The sequence below is a fragment of the Hypanus sabinus genome, chromosome 15 (genome assembly GCF_030144855.1).
Source record: "Hypanus sabinus isolate sHypSab1 chromosome 15, sHypSab1.hap1, whole genome shotgun sequence".
NCBI classification, from domain to species: Eukaryota; Metazoa; Chordata; class Chondrichthyes; order Myliobatiformes; family Dasyatidae; genus Hypanus; species Hypanus sabinus.
Genome location: NC_082720.1, coordinates 28,477,121 through 28,503,751, shown reverse-complemented (window position 1 = coordinate 28,503,751; position 26,631 = coordinate 28,477,121). Strand labels below are relative to the sequence as shown.

General features: G+C 40.6%; 1 protein-coding gene across 1 annotated transcript in view; it reads left to right on the top strand.

Moving 5' to 3' along the window:
- Positions 1 to 18,710, top strand: part of slu7 (SLU7 homolog, splicing factor) — a 43,160-nt gene extending 24,450 nt beyond the window's left edge. The window contains exons 4-16 of the mRNA XM_059990151.1: positions 382 to 462; positions 1,586 to 1,750; positions 3,457 to 3,525; positions 4,234 to 4,278; positions 4,954 to 5,082; positions 6,208 to 6,305; positions 7,154 to 7,221; positions 7,310 to 7,449; positions 8,003 to 8,164; positions 12,169 to 12,273; positions 13,185 to 13,268; positions 14,377 to 14,490; positions 15,743 to 18,710. Coding sequence (XP_059846134.1) covers positions 382 to 462; positions 1,586 to 1,750; positions 3,457 to 3,525; positions 4,234 to 4,278; positions 4,954 to 5,082; positions 6,208 to 6,305; positions 7,154 to 7,221; positions 7,310 to 7,449; positions 8,003 to 8,164; positions 12,169 to 12,273; positions 13,185 to 13,268; positions 14,377 to 14,490; positions 15,743 to 15,922 — 1,440 coding nt within the window. The 3' untranslated portion in view covers positions 15,923 to 18,710. The remainder of the gene's footprint in view (positions 1 to 381; positions 463 to 1,585; positions 1,751 to 3,456; positions 3,526 to 4,233; positions 4,279 to 4,953; positions 5,083 to 6,207; positions 6,306 to 7,153; positions 7,222 to 7,309; positions 7,450 to 8,002; positions 8,165 to 12,168; positions 12,274 to 13,184; positions 13,269 to 14,376; positions 14,491 to 15,742) is intronic.
- Positions 18,711 to 26,631: the final 7,921 nt, after the last annotated feature.

The window sequence follows — 26,631 nt, the reverse complement described above, 5'->3', positions numbered from 1 at the left end:
TCATAATCTACAAATCATTTTGACTAATTTTAGATTAACTTTCTAAGTGGTCCCTGAAGTTAAAATCTGCCTTGCCAAAAAAAATCTACTTTGTTTTTAGCGTAGCTTGAGTGCTACTAAATTATGGTGAAGCAATGGGAAATTTGAAACTTTTTCTTGAGTTACTGTTGACTTGCACTACGGAGACACGGCACAGTATTTTGTGTCTCTTTTAAGCTGTTTTACATTACTCTGCATATTATCAAGGGAGAATGTCTTCTGTCAAGATAATAGTGTGGCACAAAATTCATTTGTTATGGTGCTAAATATGGGTATTTGTAAAACCAAGGTAGTTAAATTCAGGAGACAAGACATAGTGATAGTGTGTGTTCTTTTACTCAGGGTTCCTTGGTTACCAAATACAGAAGAGGTGCATGTGAAAATTGTGGAGCATTAACACACGTGAGAAAAGATTGCATGGAAGTAAGTGGCGTTTGGTTACACTTTTACATAAATGACTTTCTTGGGGCTTTTCTGATAGTACTACTTTACGGCAGAGACATCAGAATGAGAAATTATTTCCAAAAGCCTGTCTCTAGGGAGGTGTACTTTTCCAGAAATAATTGGCCAGCTTATGGTGATCCAGCTCACAGTTATTGAACCTGAGTTTCCAACCGTACCCTGAAGTAGTTCTATTCTCTTTAGTGGAGTATGTAATGCTACATTGCCTCGGCTAACCCGTCACCAATGCACCAAAACATAAACCTAAGTTCCTTATGTTTTGCTGCTGTGGGTTATTTTGGTTTTAGAATCCCTCATTAGATAATTCACCATCTGATGCGACATGCAGAAGTGGGAATGTGTTTAGAGTGAATTGGGAAGGTAGTGGATTACACTCGTTGATATTTGAAGGTCTGAACTGTTTTACAGATAAAACAGTCCAGTTGTTTGGCATCAGTATAAACATTCATATCGTAGCTCCAGTACCACCATATATAAAATGCACTGCAGTTATGCATATGGCAACCCTGCAATCCCCAGCCGTTAACAAAGACAATCTAATGAACGGGAGCATCACCACCTTTAGTTTCTCCTGGTTACAGCAAAGTTCCTTCCTGGTTTCTGCAACTCCCCACACCAACGACATTGTGGTTATGCCCACCAGGAGAGCACAGTTCAATAACTTAACAATTATGAATAAGTGATGTCTGTATCCTTTAAGAATTAATAAATGTATTGTCTAAGATTAATTTGCAGCCTAATCCAAAACTGTGACATTAGAATTGCTGCAGAATGTAGCTGATATTAATTGTGACTTATGTATTATAAGGTCCAAGGTGTATTCTTGGTTTAGCTAGCTTCTGAATTTGTTTGAAACCCTGGATTGTTTGCCTCCCAATTACATCTGTATCTCGTATGCTATGTACAGAACTTTCTGCACTGCTGATTTTCTCTTTGTGAAGCTGTGAAATGAAAGTTTTTTTAAGAGAGGTAAAATACTGCTTTTGAAAATACTTGGTGAAATAAGGCTGCATATTTGTAGCTGCTTCGCTCAAATTCTGTGCTGTACTATTCTCTCTGATGTTACCCTTTGTATTTTGAAAAGAGACCGAGAAAGGTAGGAGCAAAATTTACCGGTATGGGCATTGCTGCAGATGAGCACATGCAGCCAACCCTTGCGTTCGACTATGACGGAAAGCGTGATCGTTGGAATGGTTATGATTCAGAAGAACACATGAGGATTGTGGAGGAATATTCAAAAGTTGACTTGGTATGTGATCGAATACATTACTGAATTTGTAATTAGCCTTGTGAAAGAATATCTGGGCAACATTCCAGTGTTCGCATTTGCAGTTAAATGTGAAAATCAGGAAATTGCTGTTGCAGCTACCCAAACTCTTGCAAACCTCCAGTGGCAGTTCCTTTCAGACAAGCATTGCATTGAGATAAGTTTCTGTGCCTAATCACCAAATATCACTGGAGAAAAGGTTTAGTGCATTCAATCTTAAATAACTTTTAAAAAGCAACAATTACTACCAAATAAGTAAAAAATAGTAATTGCTCATTGTTGTCTTACCCTTTCAGGCTTTAATCATACTTGGAAGTTTAAAGGTGCAAAATAAAAACTTACACTTTTTTACTCTGTCACTCATTAGTCCTATATTTCATTTTCAGTTTTTTCTCCAGTGCAGTTTAACATTGTACTGAGTAACCTGACTTGGAATCCATTTGGGAGACATCTGATGCTTTCACTATTGCAACAGATTACTGTTTCCCTTACAAAGAGGGTTATTTCCTGTTTTGACCACAAGTCCTTGGACAAGTTCATTCCCCGCTGAATACAAAAATCCATGGCAATGATGCTGACTTAGAAAAAGCTCTTCAGTTTGGAGGGCGAGGAGCAAATTGCATGGAGTGGAGGAGAAAATTGAGACTGGTTTAAAAAAAAAGGCATAAAAAAACTAAATATGTGACCTGTAGGTGGAGCCAAATGCATGTCCTATTACTTGTACCTATGTATTTAAATAGTTGTTGAAATGCAATTGAGAGAACATCCATAATGTATTGCTGTTACATTTGTGTGGCTTTTACATCTTTGTACCTACACACAATTTGAGATCTTTGAGAAATAACTGATAGGAGTATTTTTAGTGCAAGATATCACACTGGTATTAGAGGCACACAGTTGAGATTTCCCTGCTATAAAGATAACAGTTGAGTTGAAGTATAATGGGCTCAAAGGCTCCCAACAGCATTCCCAGTGCTGCATGTTGCTAATGTCAAAGTCAGCCTTTCGCCAACAATTCTGCCTAAATCAATGCTAAGTCCAACATTCCAAGTTGTCTTGGATTCCACAGCTCTAGCCTTTTGGACCAGTTTTCAGTGTGAGATGAGTCAAAGGACTTTCTGAAGTCCATGTAAATAATCAGCTCTTGTATCGCTTTGGGGGAGAAAAATCATTTAGATTGTTGATACAGAGTTTCCTTTTAACAAAGCCATACTGATCATCATTGATTAATTCTTTCTTTTCAAGTGCATATTAACTTGATTTTGGAACTTCACCACAAAAATAAGAGACACAAGTTGAGGACAAGTTTTTTTATGTGCATTTGTGGATTAATGTTGGCTGATTAGTATTAGTATTAGTAATTGTCTGGAACTTTTTGGAGAATAAAATAAATTTTAGTGAAGATGATTCAGAACTGTCAAGTAACACATAAGGGGTTGATCATCATGTACATAGCTGTAAATACATAGATTGCTTTTGTGTGCATTAAAATAAAGTGGGTGAAGATTTGTTCATCAATAACAAGCTGAATTTGTACAGTGCCTTTTGAAGGTTAAAGAAAATGTGATTTTTCCCTCAGTAATTGTATAAGTTTAAAATGTGTGTACAGAATCAGCATGCCTTGTGCAAACTATCGTGAACCTGAAGTCTTTTCTGGTCACAGTTTAAATTTTGTTAAATCACTTTAGGCTAAGCGGACTCTTAAAGCTCAGAAACTGCAGGAAGAGCTAGCGTCTGGGAAGTTGGTAGACTATGTGGTGAGTATAAGAGCCCAGAAGTACTTCATCTAATGCTTTGACGTGCTGAGCTTTGTTGCAAATGACCATAATTATATAACAGTTTTGATAAATATGTTGATGTTACTGAAATAGATTTACATCCATGGAGTGCAGCTACCAATACCAAGAAAAGAGTTAGCTTTTGAATTGGGGTGGACTTTGCTTGAAGTGGGCTGGGACAAATGTTTCAGTGCCATACCTCTAAGTTTTCAGCTACTTCTCAGGTTATTAAGGTATAAAGAACATAAACACAAATTAAAGTCTGATATAAAACTGCAGATGATAGAAATACTTGGCACTTTAAACTATTGCATATATTTCAAATAAAAATTTCTAGATAACAAATCTTCTATAATAAAATACTTCATAGGCCAAGTAGCACTAGCAAAGTGAAAAAAAAAAATTTGGATCAATGACTTTTCATCAAAACTGAACTTTGATGCTTGTCTAGTACACACACAGTGTGTGAAATTCACTTGTGACAAAATACCTATGACCTGTCATTTTTTATTTTTAAAAAAAGGTGACAAAAGGAACATTTCAACAAGAAATATGTGGACACTTGTTATTGCTTCTTGGAACAAACAGCAAATGATTGCTGTTAATGCAACAGAATGGATACAGATCTGTAGTTACTGTTGTGCAATTGTGCTGTGTAGTTGATCTATTTTTCTTGTGTTACTGTAGAATTCCTCACGATCTCAGCAGGGAGAAGATGATCATAATTCAGGGGTATGTGTTTTAATTAAATGGAAAAAAATTCTGATAAATCTTTTGTGTTTGACTTGGAACAATCTGCTAAGTGTTTCCATTTGGAATTGATGACCTATCCAATTTCATTTTCCACTTCCTTCACTTTGCATTCCTGATTTGTGTTTCAGTCTTGTTCCACAGAGCCAAGGTGCCATTCTTAATTTTTCTTTTAGGACCCTTAATACTAAAGAGGTTATCTCAGCTGAGAAATTGATCTGTAATGCCCTAACGCAGTCTCAAATTGTATATCCTTCACCCCTGGATGCTGATCAGCAGGTTAAACTGAGTCTTTCCTCGGGCCAACCCAGTTAAAACACTCTTACTTCTGAGTGGCCTTCACATAAAATCTTCCTATTCTGCATTCCATTTATTTCTGCAACCATCCAAGAATAATACACAAGTAGATAAAAACAAAGTTAAACAAATTTATATTTAATTATTTAGTAGACTGTTAAAGTCTGACTTATTCATCATGTATGATTCATTGTTCCAGTGATCGAGCTAAAAGGGTGGTATTGTCTTTTTTAAATTATTTGGGACCTGACAAGATCACTTATAAGCAAATAGGTCTATAATATGATGGGTAACTATGAAATCTGTTGCATTTTTATGAGGATCTTGGATATATCATTGAATTTCATAACTTTTTTTTAGGAAAAGGACAACAGTGAAGATGAAGATGAAGATAAGTACGCTGATGATATTGATATGCCTGGGCAGAACTTTGACTCCAAGAGAAGAATTACAGTTAGAAATCTCCGCATTCGTGAGGACATTGCAAAAGTATGAATATAGGTTTAAGCACAGTCTTTTCTAATCTTCATTTAGACCCCTCTGCTGAACATTGTCATTCACTGATATTGAGGCCTGAAATAAAATGGCTGCAACTTTTAATGCTGTCAATCTGCAGACTAAGACATTTTCATTTTATAAGGTTACATTTTATGTTCCTTTTACATGGGCTTCAAAAACTTCTCTGTATCATTTTAATAATTTGATAGTGCACCAGCCTTGAAAGTGTTTTCAGAGCCCACATTTTTTCCCTTTTGGGTCACATTCCACAGCAAGCAAACTTGGCTTGCTGCGTGTGCCTTCTGACTTAAGCAACTGATGTTTCTCGGCCTGCTTTCAGTAGGTGCTCACAAATCACCCAGATTTACTTGCATTCCTGTAGTATCTCATTATTTAAAATGATGTTCTGTACAATTCTCTAAAAAGCCTTTGTTAATTTCAAATGTGCATTATCTCTTAGAGCTCGTTCTGGTTTCTGTGATGATAAGGTCACAGCCAAATTGATTAAATTCTTTTTATTATTTGCATTTTCTGATTTATACAGAAAAATGTGCTTCCATGTGTTATTTTGAGCTGTACAGATACAAGGCTGTCATCATCGGTTTTTGTAGAACGTACCTCAGAAACAGCACTCCAGGTTAAATCAAAGATAGGGTTCCCTTTCACTCTTCACTTTGTCCATCCTCTCAAATGCAATAACAGACCAATTAGAACTCCACTGCAGACCTCAATTGATCCGCAGCACACCAAAACCATAATTACTGAGAATACGAACTCCACTGCAAGATCTTGATTGATCTGCACAACACCAAAACCATAATTATTGAGTCAAGGATTTGTACAGCTCAAGAAAACTATATTTCATGCATGAGTGCTTAAATTTTGTTGTGTTGTTGTGTCGAGAAACCCCTACAAAAATCTATTTTCCATTCTTATTTTGTAAAAAGCCAAAATGAGGATATCAACAAAATAGTGGTCTCAGAAATTAAATCTGAATGAGAGGTGAAGGTTGTGACTCTGTACACACTGTAGATAATACTTCAACTATTTAAAAAAAAACCAAATGCTCAATTTAAATTTAATTGTGTTTCTGTGCTATGTTTTTCTGCTTTGTAGTATCTCAGAAACTTGGATCCAAATTCAGCGTACTATGATCCGAAAACAAGAGCCATGAGAGAGAATCCGTATTCGAACACTGGCAGAAATCCAGATGAGTAAGCTACTGGTGATGAGCGCTCATTTGAATGATTACCACAGTTTGATCAGGAGATATTTATTGCCATTTTTATCCATATCAGACTTTTTAAACATAAACTGATACAATGTATTGTGCCAGTATAACAAGGTAGCAGGGAGTGATTTAGAATTCCCTAAATGAGGACAGAGGATTGATCAAGAAGAGTAAATAAAGTATGAGAGTAAGATTGCACAGAACATAAAGTCTGCAGTAAAAGTTATTGAAGAATTTGATTGCCAATTTACTGTAAGAGAATTTACCCTGTTATCAAACAGAAATAAGGACACAGACCTCGATATACAGTTAACCCTTTGATATGTAATCACAGAACCGTTTCAAGGCTCTACCAATATCAGGTTACATCTTAAATTCATATAGTAAATTTTGGGCAATAGGCAACAGCTGAACGTACTTGGTCAGCGATTTCAAGAAGCACCTGTTAGGTATCAGCCAGTTTATGAATGCTTCCATATAGTGCACAAAATTAAAACTGCATGTCCACATTCATTTCCTCTATTAGCCAGACAGAGTCGGACAAAGGTTAGCAATCCCTTGTTACTGGCATGATCTAGCTGGCACAAGCAAGACAGAGTCTGCGTCTTATCCTGCCGCCTTGATGACCCAAATCTTGGGCAATACTTCTCAAGCTTGACAACAAAATTTTATTTTCTTCCACACAGTTCAAAAATAATTCATAGGCTGTGAAAAGTTTTGGTTGTGCCCTTAGTATTGTGAAAGGTGCATGATGAGTTAAATTCATCAAGGCATGTGATGACAATGTTTCCAGAACATGGTGCATAATTCTTTTGCATCTTTTTGTTCTAGAGTTGGGTATGCAGGAGACAATTTTGTGCGTTACACGGGTGACACGGTTAGAATGGCCCAGACGCAACGTAAGCTATCTAATACTTTAAAAGTTTTCTAAGCTTTTGTTTTCATTTTGGAGTTTTGCTATCTATCACCGCATGTTCTTGTTAACAGTGTTTGCCTGGGAGGCTTATGAAAAAGGCTCAGAAGTTCACCTCCAAGCTGATCCGACAAAGCTGGAAGTCCTTCATCAGTCCTTCAAAGTTAAGAAAGAAGAGTTTGAGAAACAACAAAAAGGAAGCATTTTGGAGAAGGTACAAATTATATTCAGATTATATAGCTTCACTTAAGTTGTATAATCAATATCTGCATTTTTCATCTTATTTTACTGAAAATGTGTAACGTATGTGGAGAACTTTGATTTTCATTTGTGTTTAACTTTTTTATCTGTACAATATATCTTCATTTGGGTTTCCTTTTCTGGCTTCACTTGATACAATGAGGGTAAAGATTAGAAAACCAATCTGAAGCTTTGATCTTGTAGTCAGTGCATCACTGTTAGATGTGTCATTAAACCATTCTGAGAAATGTGAATATATTATGCAAAAACCATATTCTTTGTCCTTTATTATAACTTTATTTACAAAATTAGGAATAATTATTGTTGCAGACCCAATCTTTTCACTCCAAGTGAGTGGACAAAATTGTGTTCAGAGTTTGTAAGCAAGTTCAGCCTGTAGCTTATAATTATGAAGAGCACAAGATTAACTAAAATGATGATCTGAATATTTTCTTTATAAACTACATTGAGCAGTGACCATCTCTCATAGTAATCCAGGAATTGTTTTTAAATTGTAATCATTACAGTATGGAGGCCAGGAACACCTGAATGCCCCACCACGGGAGTTGTTGCTGGCTCAAACTGAGGATTATGTAGAGTACTCAAGGCATGGTGCTGTCTTGAAGGGTCAAGAGAAAGCGGTTGTAAAGTCCAAGTATGAGGAGGATGTGCTGATCGGTAACCACAAAGTGAGTAATCGAGTCTTGATGTTCGAACTGCAACGCCTTCGATCTTCAGAAGTGTTTGATGAACTGTTTTTGTTACAATTTTCTCCTCAGAGATCTGGCATGGTTATGTAATGGAATTTGCTTTTCACTAAGAATCCTACGGCTCTCTATTCCTTCCTCATCCCATCTGATTTCTGAGCTCCGTGTTGAACCACCCTCCTGACACAGTCATCAACCCTTATCTAGTACTGTCTCCTGTCTACTTAAAATATTTCCATGGATTCTGTACTTCGTAAAAAATGTAATAATTAGAACCACTTTGCAGTAGATATTTTAAAAACAGGAACTTGCTTTTGTTTTTGACTTTTCATTAACTTGAACGGTGTTTTATTTTGGGAAAATATAATTTAAACAGCAAGGTTCAATGAAAGATGTTGCTTTTAGGTGTTGGCTGAGATATTAATGTTGACTGGACCCCTGTTCCTCTTTGTAAAGGGTCATAATGGAGAAAAAAATGAAAGTAGACTGTGAAAAAGACCGTGATTTAGGATTAGACCATAAGACATGGGAGTAGAATTAGGCCATTTGGCCCATCAAATCTGTTTCTATTATCCTTGACAATCGGGGTTTACAGGAGAGTAGGGATAGACCCTATGGAAAATAGTTAGCTGAACTACAGGGAGTAGGATTGACTGTCACTCTGTAGAGATCTGGTAGGGGCTCTGAGCTGAGTTCCAAACTGTTTCTATGGCTTTACACCCAGCTGAGACGGCAAAGAAGAATTGGAGTTAATACTTCATCCTTTTGGATTGGCGTAGTGTCACTTCTGGATTTTATCATGCACTTGGGGGCATAATCTGGGATAGCATTAAATTTTCCTGAGACAAAATCCTTGACATCTCCTGAGAGTGTCAGTAGTCCTCTCTTTGCTTTTCACAAACACCCCCCCCCCCCCACCATTTGCTCTCATACCCTTCCTCACCCCACCACTCTAGTTTTGCATTTGGACTATGTCTTGCCCCATCAGTTTGCACTCTAAGCGAAAATGATAACTTTGTTATGTCTGATCTAGTTCTATGAGGTATATTTGGTGTTGTATGGGTCAGCATTTCCTAATTCTTTGGTTATTTCTTCAAGTCACAAATGCCAGACTCGAATCTTTTGGCTGCTCTCCAGCCTTGGAGCATGATAAATGATAGCTGTACGTTATTGTATTATTTTGTAGCAAGGGGTGGGGGGAGGGAGTTGAAATGTTGAAATAAAACTAAAATTATCAGTGAGAATGAAAAACCTTTTGTGAAAATTAGAGAGATCTAAATAAGAGTGCAGGTACCCCAGAAGTAAGAATAAATCTAATAATAATGTGTATTAAAATCTCAAAATGACAATTATTTTAGTTGGAGGAGAAAGAGATATTAGTATAATAATTACAGCAGAACTACAACTGCATAATACCACACAAAGTGAAATGTTTTGGAATTTCCACATCTAAAATAGTTAATACAGAAATCCAGTTCCTTCCCACCTACGCCTGTGACACTTCACGTACTTTTGAATACTTCAGAAACTTTCAATTCATTATCACCATGGATGTCCAGTCCTTATACACTTCTGTCCTCCCTTCAAGAAGGCCATAAAGCTCTCTGCTTCTTTCTCAACAAAATCAGTTCCCCTCCACCACCACCCTCCTCTGTCTGGCAGATCTGGTCCTCACCATCAACTATTTCTCCTTTGGCTCCTCTCACTTTTTCCAAATTCAAAGAGTAGCTAGAACCCCAGCCATGCATACCTTTTCATTGGCTATGTGTAACAGTTCCAAGCCTTCCCTGGTAATGCCCCCCAACTCTTCATGCTCTACATTGACAACTGGATTGATGCTGCTTCATGCACCCATGCTGAGCTTGTCAAGTTAATCAACTTTGCCTCCAACTTCCCTTAAACCCTGCCCTTAAATTCACTAGGTCCATTTCTGGTACCTCTCTCCACTTAATTTCTCTTTCTCCATCCTTGGAGAAAAACTGTCTACTGACATCTTTTATAAACCTACCGATTCCTATGGCTACCTTGACTAAAGCTCTTCCCACCCGGTCTCCTGTAAAGGTGCTGTTCCCTTTCTGAGTTATTTTCAACTCTGTTCCCAGGATGAGGCTTTCCCTTCCAGTACCTCAGAGATGTTTTCCTCCTTCAAAGAACAGGGTTTCCCTTCTTCCACCATTGATGTTGCCCTCGCCCGGATCTCCTCCATTTCCCACATATCTGTGCTCACCCAGTCTTCTCACTGCCTTAAAAGGGATAGGGTTCCTCCCGTCCTCACCTATGATCCTATGAGCCTCCACATTTAACACAATCTTGTCCATTTGTCCTTCCTGGTATATATCCCTGCAAGCGAGAGAAATGCTACATCTACTTGCTTCCCTCCATTCAGGACCCCGAACAGTCCTTCCAGGTGAGGCAACACTTCACCTGCGAATTTGTTGGTTGGCTATTGTGCCCAGAACTCCGGATGCAACCTCCTGTACATTGGTAAGACTCAACGGAAATTGGGGTGGTGGTCGCATAGTTGAGCACTTCAGCTCATTATGTCAAAACCAGTGGCCAACAGCTTAAATTCCTTTTCCCATTCCCATTCCGATGTGACCTACCATGATCAGACCACATTCAGGGTGGAGGAACAACGCCTTATATTCTGTCTGGGTAGCCACCAGCATGAACATCACTACCAATACCAAGCACATCTTTCCTTTACCTGTGAGTCGGCTGGTGTGGTATACTGCGTCCGGTGCTCCCGGTGTGGCCTTTTATATATTGGTGATACCCGACGCAGACTAGGAGACCGTTTCACTGAACACCTACGCTTGGTCCGCCAGAGAAAGCAGGATCTCCCAGTGGCCACACATTTTAATTCTATGTTCCATTCCCATCCTGATATGTCTATCCATGGCCTCCTCTACTGTCAAAATGAATCCAAACTCAGGTTGGAGGAACAACACCTTATATACCGGCTGGGTAGCCTCCAACCTGACGGCATGAACATTGACTTCTCTAACTTCTGTTAATGCCCCTCCTCCCCTTCTTACCTCATCCCTGACATAATTCGTTGTTTGTTTTTTTCTCTCTCTCTGACCATCACTCTGCCTGTCCTCCATCTCCCTCTGGTGCTTCCCCCCTCCTTTCTTTCTCCTGAGGCCTCCCGTCCCATGATCCTTTCCCTTCTCCAGCTCTGTATCACTTTTGCCAAACACCTTTCCAGCTCTTAACTTCATCCCACCCCCTCCGGTCTTCTATCATTTCGCACCTGCCCCTCGCCCCACTGCTTTCAAATCTCTTAGTATCTTTCCTTTCAGTTATTCCTGACAAAGGGTCTCAGCCCAAAACGTCGACAGTGCTTCTCCTTATAGATGCTGCCTGGCCTGCTGTGTTCCACCAGCAGTTTGTGTGTGTAGCATGAACATCAACTCCTTTTTTCCCTTCCTCCTCCTATTCCCCACTCTGGCCTGTTGCCTCGTCCCCTCAGCTGGTGTCCCTCCTCCTTCCCCTTCTCCCATGATGTACTCTTCTCTCCTATAACCTTCTACCGTGTGTTCCCTCCCAGCTTTTTATTCTAATCACTTCTTCCTTCATTCCCAGTCCTGAAGGAAGGTGTCAGCCCAAATCATCGGCTGTTTATTCATTTCCATAGATGTTGCTTGACCTGCTGAGCTCCTTCAGCATCTTGCATGTAATGTTCTGGATTTCCAGAATCTGCAGAATCTCTTGTTACAGAAAACCTGAAATTGGTTCGGTCACCCTTGGTGAAAACAGCCCTTTCCTGACACTAATCGAAAACTATTGAGATGAGTCTCTGGTCTTTACAGATATATTCTGAAAATCTTTTTCTTTGTTTCACGAGATAGAAGTGATTCTTAATGTTGGACTCGGCTATAATTGCCACTGAGAAAACCTGCCATCTCTTAAAGCAATCTATTTTTAAAAAGAGGATTTTAAGATTGTACTGATTAAATATTTATCACTTTTATTATTTACAGTCTGTATGGGGATCCTACTGGAAGGAGGGGAAATGGGGGTACAAATGCTGCCATTCATTTATCAAAACTTCCTACTGTACTGGCGAAGCAGGGAAGCAGATTACTGTAAGTACTGTAGTTCTTCAGAACAACCTGTTATGTTATTGCAAATAGGCATAATTTGAAGGTTAAAATGTTACAAGATTTATAGTTAGCTTTTTTGCATTAATATCATTTGTTATTTCCGTCACCTTGTGCTGAACATGGTATTTAGAATCCAGGAAAACATGCCTGTAGTTATGTCTGCCTGGTATCATGTCTACGGGGTGGACACCCATTTCCGGTGAGTTAAATTATTAAAACTTTTCAGCATGGACATGGATCAACCAGCAGAGGGCGCATGCTGCTGTCGTAACGAAGGAGTCAGGAGTGAAGTTGATGCACAGGTGACACCCCCCCCCACCACCCCCACATTACAGCAGTTCAGATGATGTAAATTGGCTCGTTAAGAATCCACAAATCACTAACAGAAAAATCTAAGATATGAATTAGTGTTAGTTTTTATTTTATTTTCATCTTGCATTTCTTGAAGCAAGGAAATTGTTTTCTGGGAATGCATCCGCTCCGCCCTCCCCACCTTGTTACGCAGGAGTTGCCGGTATTTAATGAATAACGTGCTATTAAGATTACAATGAAGGACGATTGCACAATAAAACCAGTAGCAGAAGTAAATCGAAGAAGCTTCTCTGTGTTTTCCCTCACTTGGAAGATTGTTCAAAGGGCAGAAACCAAAAGTACACACTGAAACAGTAAACTTTCAAATGAGCATTGTTTGTAAATAAAAACTAAAATTTTATTTCTGCTTTCCTCGAAAAAATCTGCACATGAAATATTAATCTGTTTTTAAATGTTTTAGATGTTGGTGAACTGCAATGTTGTTCCATCAACATCCATTTTAGCTTCCAACAAGTTTTAAATGGAATAATCAATGTCCAATTGCTCTCTAAACTGTACTGTTCTTAATTTTCTCCTTGTAGGAGGAGGATAGCGTGAACAGCCGACCTGAAATTCCAGATTCTAGCCAGGAGGCATGTGAGAGTGTACCAAAAAGTTTAGTTGAGGCAAGTATCATTCTGTACAAATATGATGAAACATTGTAACGGCATATGAAGCAATTAAACAATGACTTGGAAATAACTGTCTTTGAATTGCTGATCTTAAGATCTGCGAAATCTGGGTGGCAACTTCTATTGATTTCTTTGTTAGAGTAATGAGAATGTTGTAGCAGATATTGAGGTGTGTACAGGTGTTTATTTGGATCCAATGGTTCTGTGCAAGGGCTTCTGTGTGTATTAAATACTAATTTACTAATTATGTGCCAAATCAGGACTGTTCGTTGTAAAATGGCAGCAAAATGTTGGGATATGCATGTGCAGTGGGGATAAAAACTTTTGCATGCTTTGGTCCTGTGCCATTTGTGTTTCTGCTTATTTGAATGAAATTGATGACTTGTTCAACCATGTGACATTAACATTTGTAATAGATATCTGTCATAAAGCTAAGTAAGTGATTGATGATCGAATACCACCTAATTGGAAGAGAATAAAGGTTCAGTATTGATCACTTTAATAAAGTCCTGCAGTGGATTAGGAATTGAGTGACAAAAGGACAGAGGACCTTCTAGTGATATTTCTACTGGTTCATAATTGAAGTATTTGGATCTGGGTATTGAATAGAAACAAATCTAGCAATACAATTCCAGGATCAGGTTGCAGAATTGCAGCATTTGAAATAGAATTTTATTGGTTGATATTTTTAGGATTCTGTCAGAGAACTACAAAGTGGAAGTGTTTTGTGGCCTTGTTACCTTGTGGAGTGTTACCTTGTAGAGGTGATCTGCAGTTTCAAATTGTCGACCTAGTATGGCATATCATAATCTAGTAAACTTTGATATTCAGTTGTATTGTTTGATCACAATATTAGGGCAGGGTGATCAAGAGCCTCCCAAACATAGTCACATGATGTTCGATTCTTCACATTTTCCCCTAAGTTTCCCTGTGAAGAGCTGGGTTGGGGTTGCTAGGGTTGGTGTGCAAGGTCTGGGACACAGTCTTTGAACTGTTTAAATAACCTAAGCATAATCTTAAAGAAGTACTTTATACTAATTAGGGATGTTCTCGCCTGTATAAATTGTTGTGACAGCAGATTGAAAGCTTGCTGTTTTTGTAGATACATAAAGAAAAGCTTAAAGCAGAAAAGAAGAAGAAAAAGAAGAAGCACAAGAAGAGTCATGGCTCAGATAGCGAAGATGAAGATGCAAAAAAGAAAGAAAAACTGAACAAGGTATGTTGTACTTTACTAACAACCTTGCTAACCAAAAGTGGAAGCAGAATTCTCGTCCCCTCAAGCCTACTTGGCCATTTAAGAAGATCGTGACTGATCTCTATCCACAGTAACCTTTCACCTCCCTTGCTCATCACAAATCTATTTACCTCTGTCTTAAAAATATTCAGTGGTGCTTCCATCAACTTCCATCAATAGACAGAGTTCATCAGATTCATGTCCCTCTGAGAGGAAAAAAATTGTCACTTACATATCTTAAGCATGTCATCCCTCAATCTTTAAACTTAAAACAGGTACACACCTAGTCTGATCGACTTTTTTTTCATAAGGCAACCTCTGAAAGTCAGTATCAGCTCAGTATTTTTTTAAACTGTTTCCTATTCATTAATATTCTACTTTAAATAAGAAGACCAATAGTTCGCAGTACTCTAGAGGAGTCCTTCCAGTATGCTGTACATAATTGAGGCATAACCTCTCTACTTTTGCAATTAGTTCCCCTAGCAACAACATTTTGTTAGTTAATATAATCACTTGCTGTACCTGTGTACTGTTTTATGAATCATTTATCCAGGCTCCCAGATCCCCCTGCATTCAGAGCACAGCAAATTTTCTCAATTTGAAAAAAAAATTCAAATCTTTCTCCCCATTATGGACGATTTCACATTTTCTTATATTGCTTGCTGTTTCTAAAGTCATTTTACCTGTGTCTATCCCTTTTTTTGCTTTACGTTCATCACAACTTACTTTCTACCTACCAACAAATTTAGCAACTGTATCTTCAGTGACTTCATTCAAATTATTTATATAAAATGTAAAATGCAGAGCCTGTGCCTGCTGTTCCTCCTGAAGCTGCATATTTCTTGGAAATTTTGACCTGTGTGGTTTGTCAACAGTACAAAAACTAGCATTTCCTGTGTTTAACTTATGTAATTCCTAGTTTTTGAAAAATCAATTGATGCATCTGAATAATTCTAGTTCAAATGAATTAACAGTTATGATATTTTCAGCCCTTTAATCTTTTAAGTGATTTTAAAGATATTTGTTGCTGAATATATCATGGAAATTGAGAGTTTAAAACAAAATCAAGCAATGTATATTCAGCCAAAGTTCATACCTAATGTATGTTCACACTTGTATTTATATACTTACCCTAGATCACAGTTTTCAATAATTTTGTGACCAGTTTTGGAAACCAAATGTTAAACTTCCAGGTTTAAAAGTGAAGATAACATACGTCTTTTCCCTTACTTAGGCCCTGCTAGCTGAAGAAGCTCGTTTGAAGCAGGTTGAACACATTTTGCAAATGGATGAACGCAAACGAAGTTATAATAGCAGATACGAAATAAAAGAGCCCACAGAAGAAGAAATGGAGGCGTACAGAATGAAACGCCAGAGACCTGAAGATCCTATGGCTATATTTCTTGAGCAATAAGAAACACACCTTTTCAATTTCAAATCATTTTGATGCCTCATTTATGCTACAAAAGATTAAACTTAAATTCAATACAAGATTTATTTGATGACTTCTTATGAGGGTCTACATAATGTATGTAATATTTGCTGTGCGGTGAAACTGCCATTTTACATTGTATAGCTGTTATATGTCTGGGTTAGAGAAATAGATTTCTATTCTAAGATTTTCTCTGATAGCGTAAGTCAGCATTATGTTCTCCAAGTAAGTTGAATTCATTTATATGTGAAATACATATTTGTTAAGGTGAAAATTTGCCAGTTCATTTCTTGTTTTACCATAAGTTCTCAATCTCGAAATCATAGATACAGTTTTCCCACAGAGAATGAATGCAGTTTCTCTTTTCCCCTGTTGATACTGTGGTCACATCATTTTACCAGCATCTCCTTTTCAATTGGAATATTTGAATTCGAGTTTCACTTTGAATACAAATTTATGCTTACATTGCTTCTTATATAATAACCAGTGGCTGCAAAGTAGCAAGGCTCCAAGTCTACTTTTTCTCTCCATTTATGATGATCTATTTATCAAACAATCCATCCCTCATTCTTCTATTACATTCCCAAAATCTACCCTGTCACATGAAACCTCGCTTTATCATTGCAGAACTGCCCAAGAAATTCTGGCCTAATGCTCACTTTTGCCCTCTCCTCAGCCCAAGCCTTAACTTATTTCTGAGTATCACCACTGTTCAGTCTTTTGTGATAACGCCTAAAGTCAAGGTTTCAGTCAGTTAATCACTTTACACAGCTTGGTGTCATTCTGTACCGTATCCAAACCTCAAAACCAACCGCAACAACAGAATGTAACAGTGTGACTAACAGTTGGCAGGGAGTGTCTCCATTATTGGACTTCGTCCATCTCAATAAGCGGTTGAATGAGTTTTTAAGGATTTGGAAGATGAGCTTGCCACTCCATTCCAAAAAGGAGCAGCAAATAAACAAGAAAAAATATTTATACATGTGCAGATAACAACTTTTGTTCACTCAGTTTCAGTCAGAGAAAGAATGTTTCTAGTATCAGGTGACATGATGAGTGAGGTTGAGGACCAACTGTTGTGTTGTGGTTGCTAGAACAAGGTTTGGGTATGTGATGGTGACAACCAAGTTTTTCCTCTAAATTGGGAGCTATTTGACCTGTGCCAAATCTATTTATAAAATTTCAAGGAAAAGCTGAGCAACTTGTTAGAGTATTATAGATAATTGAAGCATTTCAAATATAAAATGAGTTGCAATAAAAAGATTAAAAAGTAGTCAATTAATTTAACCTTTTAAAGATTGTGACAATATCTAATCTAAATTATTGCCTTTGCTGATGGGATGGAAAGTGGTGTTCCCAATGTACTGGTTATCATTTTATTGTGGTGTCCTCTCTGTGCTGGGATGTGTTCAGATATTACTTTCTGACTTCATTACAGCCTAGATGGACCAAGAGGGACTAGACATCCATCGTGAAAATTAATAAATCAAGGTAGTGAACTGAAATTTGTTGAAGAGCTCAGTGATAAAATTGAGTCGAGGTCTGCAGATGCAAGTTCAGTGTGGCAGGAGCAGGCAGCAACAATTGGTCTACCTGAACAGTCAGGTTTTGGATCTTGGGTAGGAGGTAGAGGAGCATTTCTTGTTGAGGAAAACATGAGGTTGGTGACAGTGGGGTGGGAGATCTTGAGCTGATGAGGTTGATGCTGCAGGAGACAATGACCTCATGGTCCCTCTTCGAAAGGTAAACAAGAGAAGGTATCTGAGAATTGTAGCCTGGCCTCAGCAAGGTAGCGGTTAGTTTGCCAGACTACAACAGCAGCCCGTCTGTCTGGGTGTGATGGTGAGTTAAGGTTCAGTTCAAGAACCTGCTGGTTATAACAAAGTACCTGTACATGAAGGTGCGAGCCTTCCAATAGCAGCAGTGAGATGGTGGCGTGCCCTGGGTGCTGATGATGACCGATGAGATGATCTGTAAGTCTGTGGGCGTCACCGGTATCCAGCATGGCTTCCTCTACGTTAGTGAGATTTGGCATAGGTCAGGGAACTGCCTTGTTGAGCACCTTTGCTCTGTCCGCAACAAGAAGGATTTCCCACTGGACAGCCATTTTAATTTCACTCCCCATTCCAACATGTCAGTTCATGGCCTCCTCTACTTCCACAAGGAGGTCACTAAAGTTGGAGGAGCAACATGTGCTCTATTTGGGTTGCCTCCAACCTGACAGCATGAACGTCGATTTCTCTAGCTTCTGGAAATTTCTCTCCCTCCCCCTTCTCTCATTTTCCATTCCCCATTCTGGCTCCACTCTTACCCCTTCTCCTTACCTACCTGTCTCTTCCCCCCCCCCCCGATGCCCCACCACCTTCCATGCTCCTCTGCCCTCTCCTATCAGATACGTTTTGCAACCCTTTACCTTTACCATGTATTACCTCCATGATGGTGCTTGCTGGTGATATACAGCGACGTTTTGCGAGCAGCTAACAAAACTACTAGATGCTGGGCAGCGTGGTAGTGTAATGGTTAGCACAACGCTTTATAGTTCCAGCAGCCTGGGTTCAGTTCCCGTAACGGCCTGTAAGGAGTTGGTATGTTCTCCCCACGACTGTGTGGGTTTCCTCCCACAGTCTAAACGCATTCTGACTGGAAGGTTAATGGGTCATTGTAAATTGTCCCATGATTAGTCTAGAGTTAAGTTGAGGGGGTTACTGGGCATAGTGGCTCAAAGGGCCTTTTCCACACTGTCTGTCAATAAAATATACTTGTGATTGGAGCAATCTGCAGTCTGTTATTTCCCTTTAAGAAGCATACTTTTGAACTGTCTAAACAAACTAGCGATTTTATGATCCCCTGATGGATTCGACAAAGTTGACTCTTAGGAGTGCGGGTAAGGCACCTTGAAACGACGGTCAGTCATTGCCAGGGTGGGCTTAGAACCAGGTTGAAGCGGCAAGGCCAGAAAGCCGAAAATGTTAAGCCCTACTACTCTGAGCAGACCAATAAACCCCACCTGAGCCTGTGCCATCTCCTGCCCTTCCTGCTACTACCATCGAGTGCGAGGTGCAGGAGTCTTGGCCAGCATGTTCAGAAACAGCTGCGGCTCTCCTGTGTGGAGGCTTCACTCACCTCAACGCTGAACCGACTCCGCAACCTGTGGACTCTCTGTCAGGGACTGCAGCTCCTGTTCTCAGTATTATTGGTGTATGTACTTGGATAATAAACTGACTTTGAACCATACTCTCACTTCCACCTACCTTTCCCCTCACTTGGCTTCACCTACCACGTTCCAGCTTGTACTCCTCCCCTCACCGGCTTCCTTTCCAGTCCTGATGAAACATCGACTCTCTATTCCTCTCCCCATGGGTGCTGCCAGGCCTGCTGAGTTCCTCCAGTTTATTCTGTGCTGGTGGTGTCTGTCATGCCGTGTGCATGAGTAGTTTGTGAAGTGGTTCCCTCCTGTTACATGTGCTGCAGATGCATGGCCTCAGTACTTGAGATATTCCGAACGCTCCTTCACCACTTTGAGTGAATAGAATACCACGACAGAGGACCGAGCCCATTGTTCATTGTGGGCCAGAAATTCCTTAGACAGAGGATGTTTCATCAAGGACTCTGAATATTTTCATCAGCCCATCTGGTGATCTCTTCCTCAAAGTTCACAGTACAACTGCACTGCTGGATCCAGCTCTAACCACACTAGGTTCGCTCATGGCACGTGTCCTCTTCAGCAAATGGGCATGCAGTCACGGTGGAGTGTCCGATAGACTGGTGCTAACACAGAGACTTGGGTTTCAATGTGGCTAAGACTGAAGGGACCACAGTGGCTTCAGGAAGGTACAGGCTGGCCTCTCCCTTCTCCACATCAATCGCTGCTCCATGGAGAGAACTGGAAGCACCAAGTTTCCTGGAGAGCACCCCATGCACGATCTCACCTGGTCCCCCAACACCTCCACTTCAGTCGAGAGCGTTCAGCAGCGCCTCCAGCTGCTGAGGAGATTGAGGTGAGCAAGGCCCCTCACCCTCATTCTAACCATGTGCATCTTTGAGAGTGTCTTGACCAGCTGTATCACCGTCTGGTATGCAAATTGCAAGGCTCTGCGACGAATGGTGAGGACTGCTGAAAGAATCATTGGGGTCTACCCCAACCAGGACATACACATAAACACCACATTTACAGAGCCCTCAGCATTGTCAAGTGCCCTTCCCATATGTCCCTCAACTCCTAGCATCAGGCAGAAGATACCACAAGCACTGTTAGGCTGGATTACAACATCTTCCTCCAGGCCATGAGACTTCTGTACACCATGTTACCATCCACTAGACATTATCTATGGCAGCATCAGTAACAGTGATACTGTTGTTTAACTATGTTCTATATGCACTTTATGTCAACTTGTACTTCTACAGAATATATTTTTTAATCTATAAATATTATTGTGTTGATAATTTATGTGCTGTGTTTTGCATCTTGGTCCTTGAGGAATGTTGTTTCATTTATCTGTAAACATTGTGTATCATTGAATATCAATGAGCTTGAACTTGAACTTAATGTTACCATAGGCTACTCCGGGATTCATTTCCTTTCAGCTGTTCACAGTAGATCAAGGAAATACAATAGAATCAATGAAAAGCTACAAATAAAATAAAAACTGGCAAGCACCAATGTGTAAAAGAAAACCACCTCTGCAAAAACAAAAGAACAATCGTAATAAATAATACTGCTAACTTGATTATAGAGTCCTTGAATGTGAGCCTACAAGTTGTGGAATCGGTTCAGTGTTGAGATGAGTGAGGTTATCCACTCTGGTTCAGGAGCCTGATGTTGGAAGGGTAATGACTGTTCCTGTACCTCCTTCCCAATGGCAGCAGTGAGAAGAGAGTGGGAGCTGGATGGTGGGGGTCCTGTGACAGACATTGAAATACAGTCTTTCAGAAGTCTGGTGGTAGACATACAAACAATGCAGCCAGTGAACTTGAAACAACTGACGGTAAGTAGGCCTGATTAGTGGGAGAGGACGTTGACGTTGGTTCGTTTGACCTTGCAGTGAATTTGGAGAGTTCTGCAAACACAACATTGGTGGTGTCTTCTAATGCCTCAAGATACCCAATGTAGGTAAGGTACTGCATTGACATCACAGCAACACTCAGCCAAATGTGTACCATTTCCAAATAATTTTGTTCATGGTAAGTTCAGGCTGAATTTGCATGTTGTACAAAGGATGTTGGTGCGGAGGTAGATCAAGTCAGCCTCTGGTATCACTGCAAAAGTTCCTTTGAGCAGCATCCTAGGTCCAACCATTTGTGGCTTCCATCATTTTTGGTTAAATTTATTTTGAATAACTAAAATAGTATAACCTTCTGCATAATTATACTCCTTTTTCAACTTATCTGTAATTGTGATTTGATTAGTGTTTATACTTTCAAACTTCTGACCAATCAGTTGACTCACCTGTCCTGTGATAGTTGAATGAAAATGCCATTTATTGTCTGGCTTTTATGAATTTTGTCAGGGTTAGACAAATTGACTTGTATCCGATACTTTAAAAATCCTTTATTTTCTTGGTTCTGTAAGTTGCAACAAGTAAATTAAGTCCATTCATATGTCAAATACAGAAATGCTGAGGTGAAATCCTAGTGATTCATTTCTGTCTTGCAATAAGTGTTTTTGTGTGTGGGGTGGGTTGGGCTCTGAGACCATGTGCCCAATGGATCTATTAACATGGAATGACCAACGATCGTTTAAAACATTTGAGAATCTAGCTATTTGACCTAACTAACTAAATGGCTTTACCCTAACTGAGTCCCTCAGCAATGTTTCTGGAAACCATCACTGACCACAAATCTAGTTCAGCCAACTACATAAACATGATAACTACAAGAACTGGCAGGCCTTTCCCAACAAGTGTGGCAGGAGTGTAATAGAAGGGCTGTGAGTGCAGTTCCAATAGCGCTTAAGCTCTGTCCAGAGCAAGTCATCACAAAGGATTTGTAACAGACCCATATGTATGACCGCAGCCTATACCATTTGTACCAAGTGCAACATTACCCAAAACTGTGACCTGGGAAGTGTGTGGAAATGGTACTATCTGCAAGTTGCCTTGTCAGGTGACTCACTATCTTGGTGTAAAGGTACCACAGCTGTGTTCAAAACCTGGAAACTCCTTTCTAATATACATTCACTAGAAGGTTTTTGAAATCAGTGTGCCAAAGACTCCTCAAACATAAATGGGGATTGATAATAAATTTTGACCATGCAGAGTTTAACATAAAATAACTTTGGGAAACATTCTGGTAGTGAAGAAAAAGCATTCTTTCACAATCACACTTGGAAACACTTCTCTCAAGACTATTGGAGACTAATCTGTATATTTCTGTGGAGAAAAGAGATTAGAATCGCATTAACAATTTTGTTGGGCCTCGTGCCTGAAGTTCCTTAAGGTTGCGTGGCCAGGGGTGATAATGGGGACAAGTTCCCATTACCTATTAAATGCTCCCAATGGCATATGCCTCAAATAGCCTCTGACCACCAAGTCCAACTCCTGGCTTCATGTGACTTAGCTACTAAGCCTGGTGGATGTTTCTGCGGACAGGAGAAGGGGCAAAGGTGGGTTTCTGGGGCCTTAAAACCAATTGTTTCAGACAGTTGGGGCTCGTCAGCCATGGGTTGGCAGCTCATCTAGGAGGATGGAAACCCTGATCTCAAAGCTCCGTTGCCTTGTGGTGGTACCCACTTATGGGAGTAAACCCAGAGGGAAAGATCTGGAGCTGGAGTCCCTAAGGCAGTCCTGTGTTGAATTCAGCAATGACTGGCAACTCCTGTGTCGCTGCTGGTACCAAACTGTATCAGTCTCTGCCGTTCCGTTGGGGTCATCAGTTGCGTGGAGAGGGGGAGCTTGCTACATGAGCAACAGCTCACTCTCCATATCATACTGCCCAGGCTTGTGTATCAGACAGCTAGGAAACAATATCCGTGGCTGATTCTGACTGGCAGAGGCCGCACATGCTTGAAGTACATGTACAAGGAATGTATTTTCTAAGTATTTTGGGTTGTATGAAACAAAAGTTGAGTTCTGAAATGGTGGTGAAAGAGAACTGGAAGCTTTCCAGAAAATGACATGTTGCACAGAATTGTAATATAGTCAGAGCTTATTACTTACCACAATCACCCACTAGTGTATTAAAAAAGGCCCTGGACCCTGATGGATGCCAATTAATATTTTAACAGGTGTTATTCAGCACTTTTTCCCTTTAACATTTCATCCAGGAAAGGATTTTTCCATCCAAATGTGCACTCTGTGTGGAACTGGAAAATCATCGTTTATTTTCCAAGTTTTGCTCAGCAGTACTGACAAGTGACAAACTATCAACTGGTTCATTGTCAAATAAGTGCAACAGTCCAAATGGGATTACTCTTAAAACTGGCCCCTCTCCAACAGAACTGCAGCTATACAAGCACAAAAACTTCCCTGCTCGTCTCAAAACTGTCCTACAGGACGGTGGTGTCAGGACGTTTTTCTGGTTGGAAGTCTGTGACTAGTGGTAATGCTCAATGAACCACAGTGAATTGGAAGACAAGACAATGCCGGCTTGAATTTGTTATTTAGGTGTCTGTACTGTGGGTGTGAAGAGGGAAGTGTGAAGGTTGTGTGTATTTGGGTGTCTGTACTGTGGGTGTGAAGGGGAGGTGTGAAGGTTGTGTGTATTTGGGTGTGTGTAGTGTGGGTGTGAAGGGGAGGTGTGAAGGTTGTGTGTATTTGGGTGTGTGTACTGTGGGTGTGAAGAGGGAAGTGTGAAGGTTGTGTGTATTTGGGTGTCTGTACTGTGGGTGTGAAGGGGAGGTGTGAAGGTTGTGTGTATTTGGGTGTGTGTAGTGTGGGTGTAAAGGGGAGGTGTGAAGGCTGTGTGTATTTGGGTGTGTGTAGTGTGGGTGTGAAGGGGAGGTGTGAAGGCTGTGTGTATTTGGGTGTGTGTAGGGTGGGTGTGAAGGGGAGGTGTGAAGGTTGTGTGTATTTGGGTGTGTGTAGTGTGGGTGTAAAGGGGAGGTGTGAAGGCTGTGTGTATTTGGGTGTGTGTAGTGTGGGTGTGAAGGGGAGGTGTGAAGGTTGTGTGTATTTGGGTGTGTGTAGTGTGGGTGTGAAGGGGAGGTGTGAAGGTTGTGTGTATTTGGGTGTGTGTAGGGTGGGTGTGAAGGGGAGGTGTGAAGGCTGTGTGTATTTGGGTGTCTGTACTGTGGGTGTGAAGGTTGTGTGTATTTGGGTGTCTGTACTGTGGGTGTGAAGGTTGTGTGTATTTGGGTGTCTGTACTGTGGGTGTGAAGAGGGAAGTGTGAAGGTTGTGTGTATTTGGGTGTGTGTAGTGTGGGTGTGAAGAGGGAAGTGTGAAGGTTGTGTGTATTTGGGTGTGTGTAGTGTGGGTGTGAAGAGGGAAGTGTGAAGGTTGTGTGTATTTGGATGTGTGTAGTGTGGGTGTGAAGAGGGAAGTGTGAAGGTTGTGTGTATTTGGGTGTGTAGTGTGGGTGTGAAGGGAACGTATGAAGGCTGTGTGTATTTGGGTGTGTGTAGGGTGGGTGTGAAGAGGGAAGTTTGAAGGTTGTGTGTATTTGGCTGTGTGTAGTGTGGGTGTGAAGAGGGAAGTGTGAAGGTTGTGTGTATTTGGGTGTGTGTACTGTGGGTGTGAAGAGGGAAGTGTGAAGGTTGTGTGTATTTGGGTGTGTGTAGTGTGGGTGTGAAGAGGGAAGTGTGAAGGTTGTGTGTATTTGGGTGTGTGTAGTGTGGGTGTGAAGAGGGAAGTGTGAAGGTTGTGTGTATTTGGGTGTGTGTAGTGTGGGTGTGAAGAGGGAAGTGTGAAGGTTGTGTGTATTTGGGTGTGTGTAGTGTGGGTTCGAAGGGAAAGGTGTGAAGGTTGTGTGTATTTGGGTGTCTGTAGTGTGGGTTCGAAGGGGAAGGTGTGAAGGTTGTGTGTATTTGGAGGTCTGTAGTGTGCCTGCAAAGAGGGAGGTGTGAGGGTGTTGTGTAATTCAAAGGAAGCATTGTAAATATGGAATTGTCCTGTGATCTTTAGCATATCAAATTCCATGTAGTGCTGGGTCAGACCAGCCTTTTTGCTCTGAAAGGAGTCTCAACATGAAGCTTGCTGTGTCTCATTTTGTTGAATAAAGAGATCGTTTCATGTCTTTCAGTACTTCTCTCCAGTGCCCGTTCATGCAGCAAATGACATGAAAACTGGTGGTGTTGTGGGCAGCAAGGAAGGTTACCTCAACCTACAGTGGGATGAAGATCAGATGAAAAATTGGCTGGAACATTGGCAGATGGAATTTAATTCTGGTAAGTGTGAGGTAATGCATTTTGCAAAGTCAAATAGGGCAGTACACGTACAGAAAATGGTAGGGCAGCTAGAGATAAGGACCTTATCTAGGGATAAAGGTCCATAGATCCTTGAAAGTGGCAACACAAGTCGATAGGGAAAGAGCATTTGGCATGTTATGGAGAAGCTTTTCAAAATACCAGTTAGAATACACTTGGAATACTGTGTGCAGTTCTGGTCACCATTCTGCAGAGTGGATTCACCAGGATATCATCTGGATTGGATGCTGTTAGTCTTGGGGAGAGATTGGACAGGGAGGGGTTGTTTTCCCTCGAGCAAGGGAGGCTGAGGGGTGATTAGAAAAAAAGTATGTAACGTTTTACGAGGCATTGATAAGGTAGACAGTCAAAATCTTTTTCCTACAGTCAGGATAGCAAAACCATAAGTTCAAGTTGAGGAAAGAGAGTTACAGGGAATTGGAAGGGTACACCATGTTTTTGCAGAGTAGTTGATCTCTAGAAGACAGAGCTCAGGAGGGTAGAGAGATCAGATACAGTTACAATGCACTTCAATAGCCCGGATTGAGAAGGAAGTTGAAGCTGGTGCACTCCACCAGGGGGCAGAGTGGTGCACCCCAGTTAGGGGGGGCGGTGGGGAGCGGAGTGCGGTGCTGCGTCCAGGCTGGAGTCGGTGCTGTTCTCCTGAGAAGATGAGCTGTACTGCAGCCGACTACGGATTCCTGAGGCATTCATGGACTCGGTCTCAAGCTGCAGTGCCACCTGATTCCAGCCGGCTGGAGACGGGCATTAGAGCCAGTGTGCTCCACCAGGGGGCAGTGTCGCACGGCATCCGGGCTGTTGTCAGTGCTGCCCCCAGTGTTCTCTCGATAGAGAACAATCTGTATTGTGGTCAACCACAGGATCTGGACTATATACTCCTGGCGTGGCTGTATTTTACTGGTTTCTTACATGTGCTTCCCATTTGTATGTGCTATACGTGCCTTGTGCTGTGTGTGATAGTTGGTAGTGTGTTTTGCACCTTGACCCCAGAGTAACGCTGTCTCATTTGGCTGTATTCACGTATGGCTGAATGACAATTGAACTTGGATTGAATTGAATTGATATGGTTCAAATGTGGAAAAACAGGATTGGAGTAGATGATCAAAAAGTTACCATGAGGATAAGGGGCCAAAAGGCCTTTTCTGTGCTGCAAACACAAGGAAATCTGAAGCTGCTGGAAATTCAAACAACAACAGACACAAAATGCTGGTGGAACACAGCAGGCCAGGCAGCATCTATAGGAAGTAGCACTGACGACATTTCGGGCTGAGACCCTTCGTCAGGACTAACTGAAAGAAAAGGTAGTAAAAGATTTCAAAGTAGGAGAGGTAG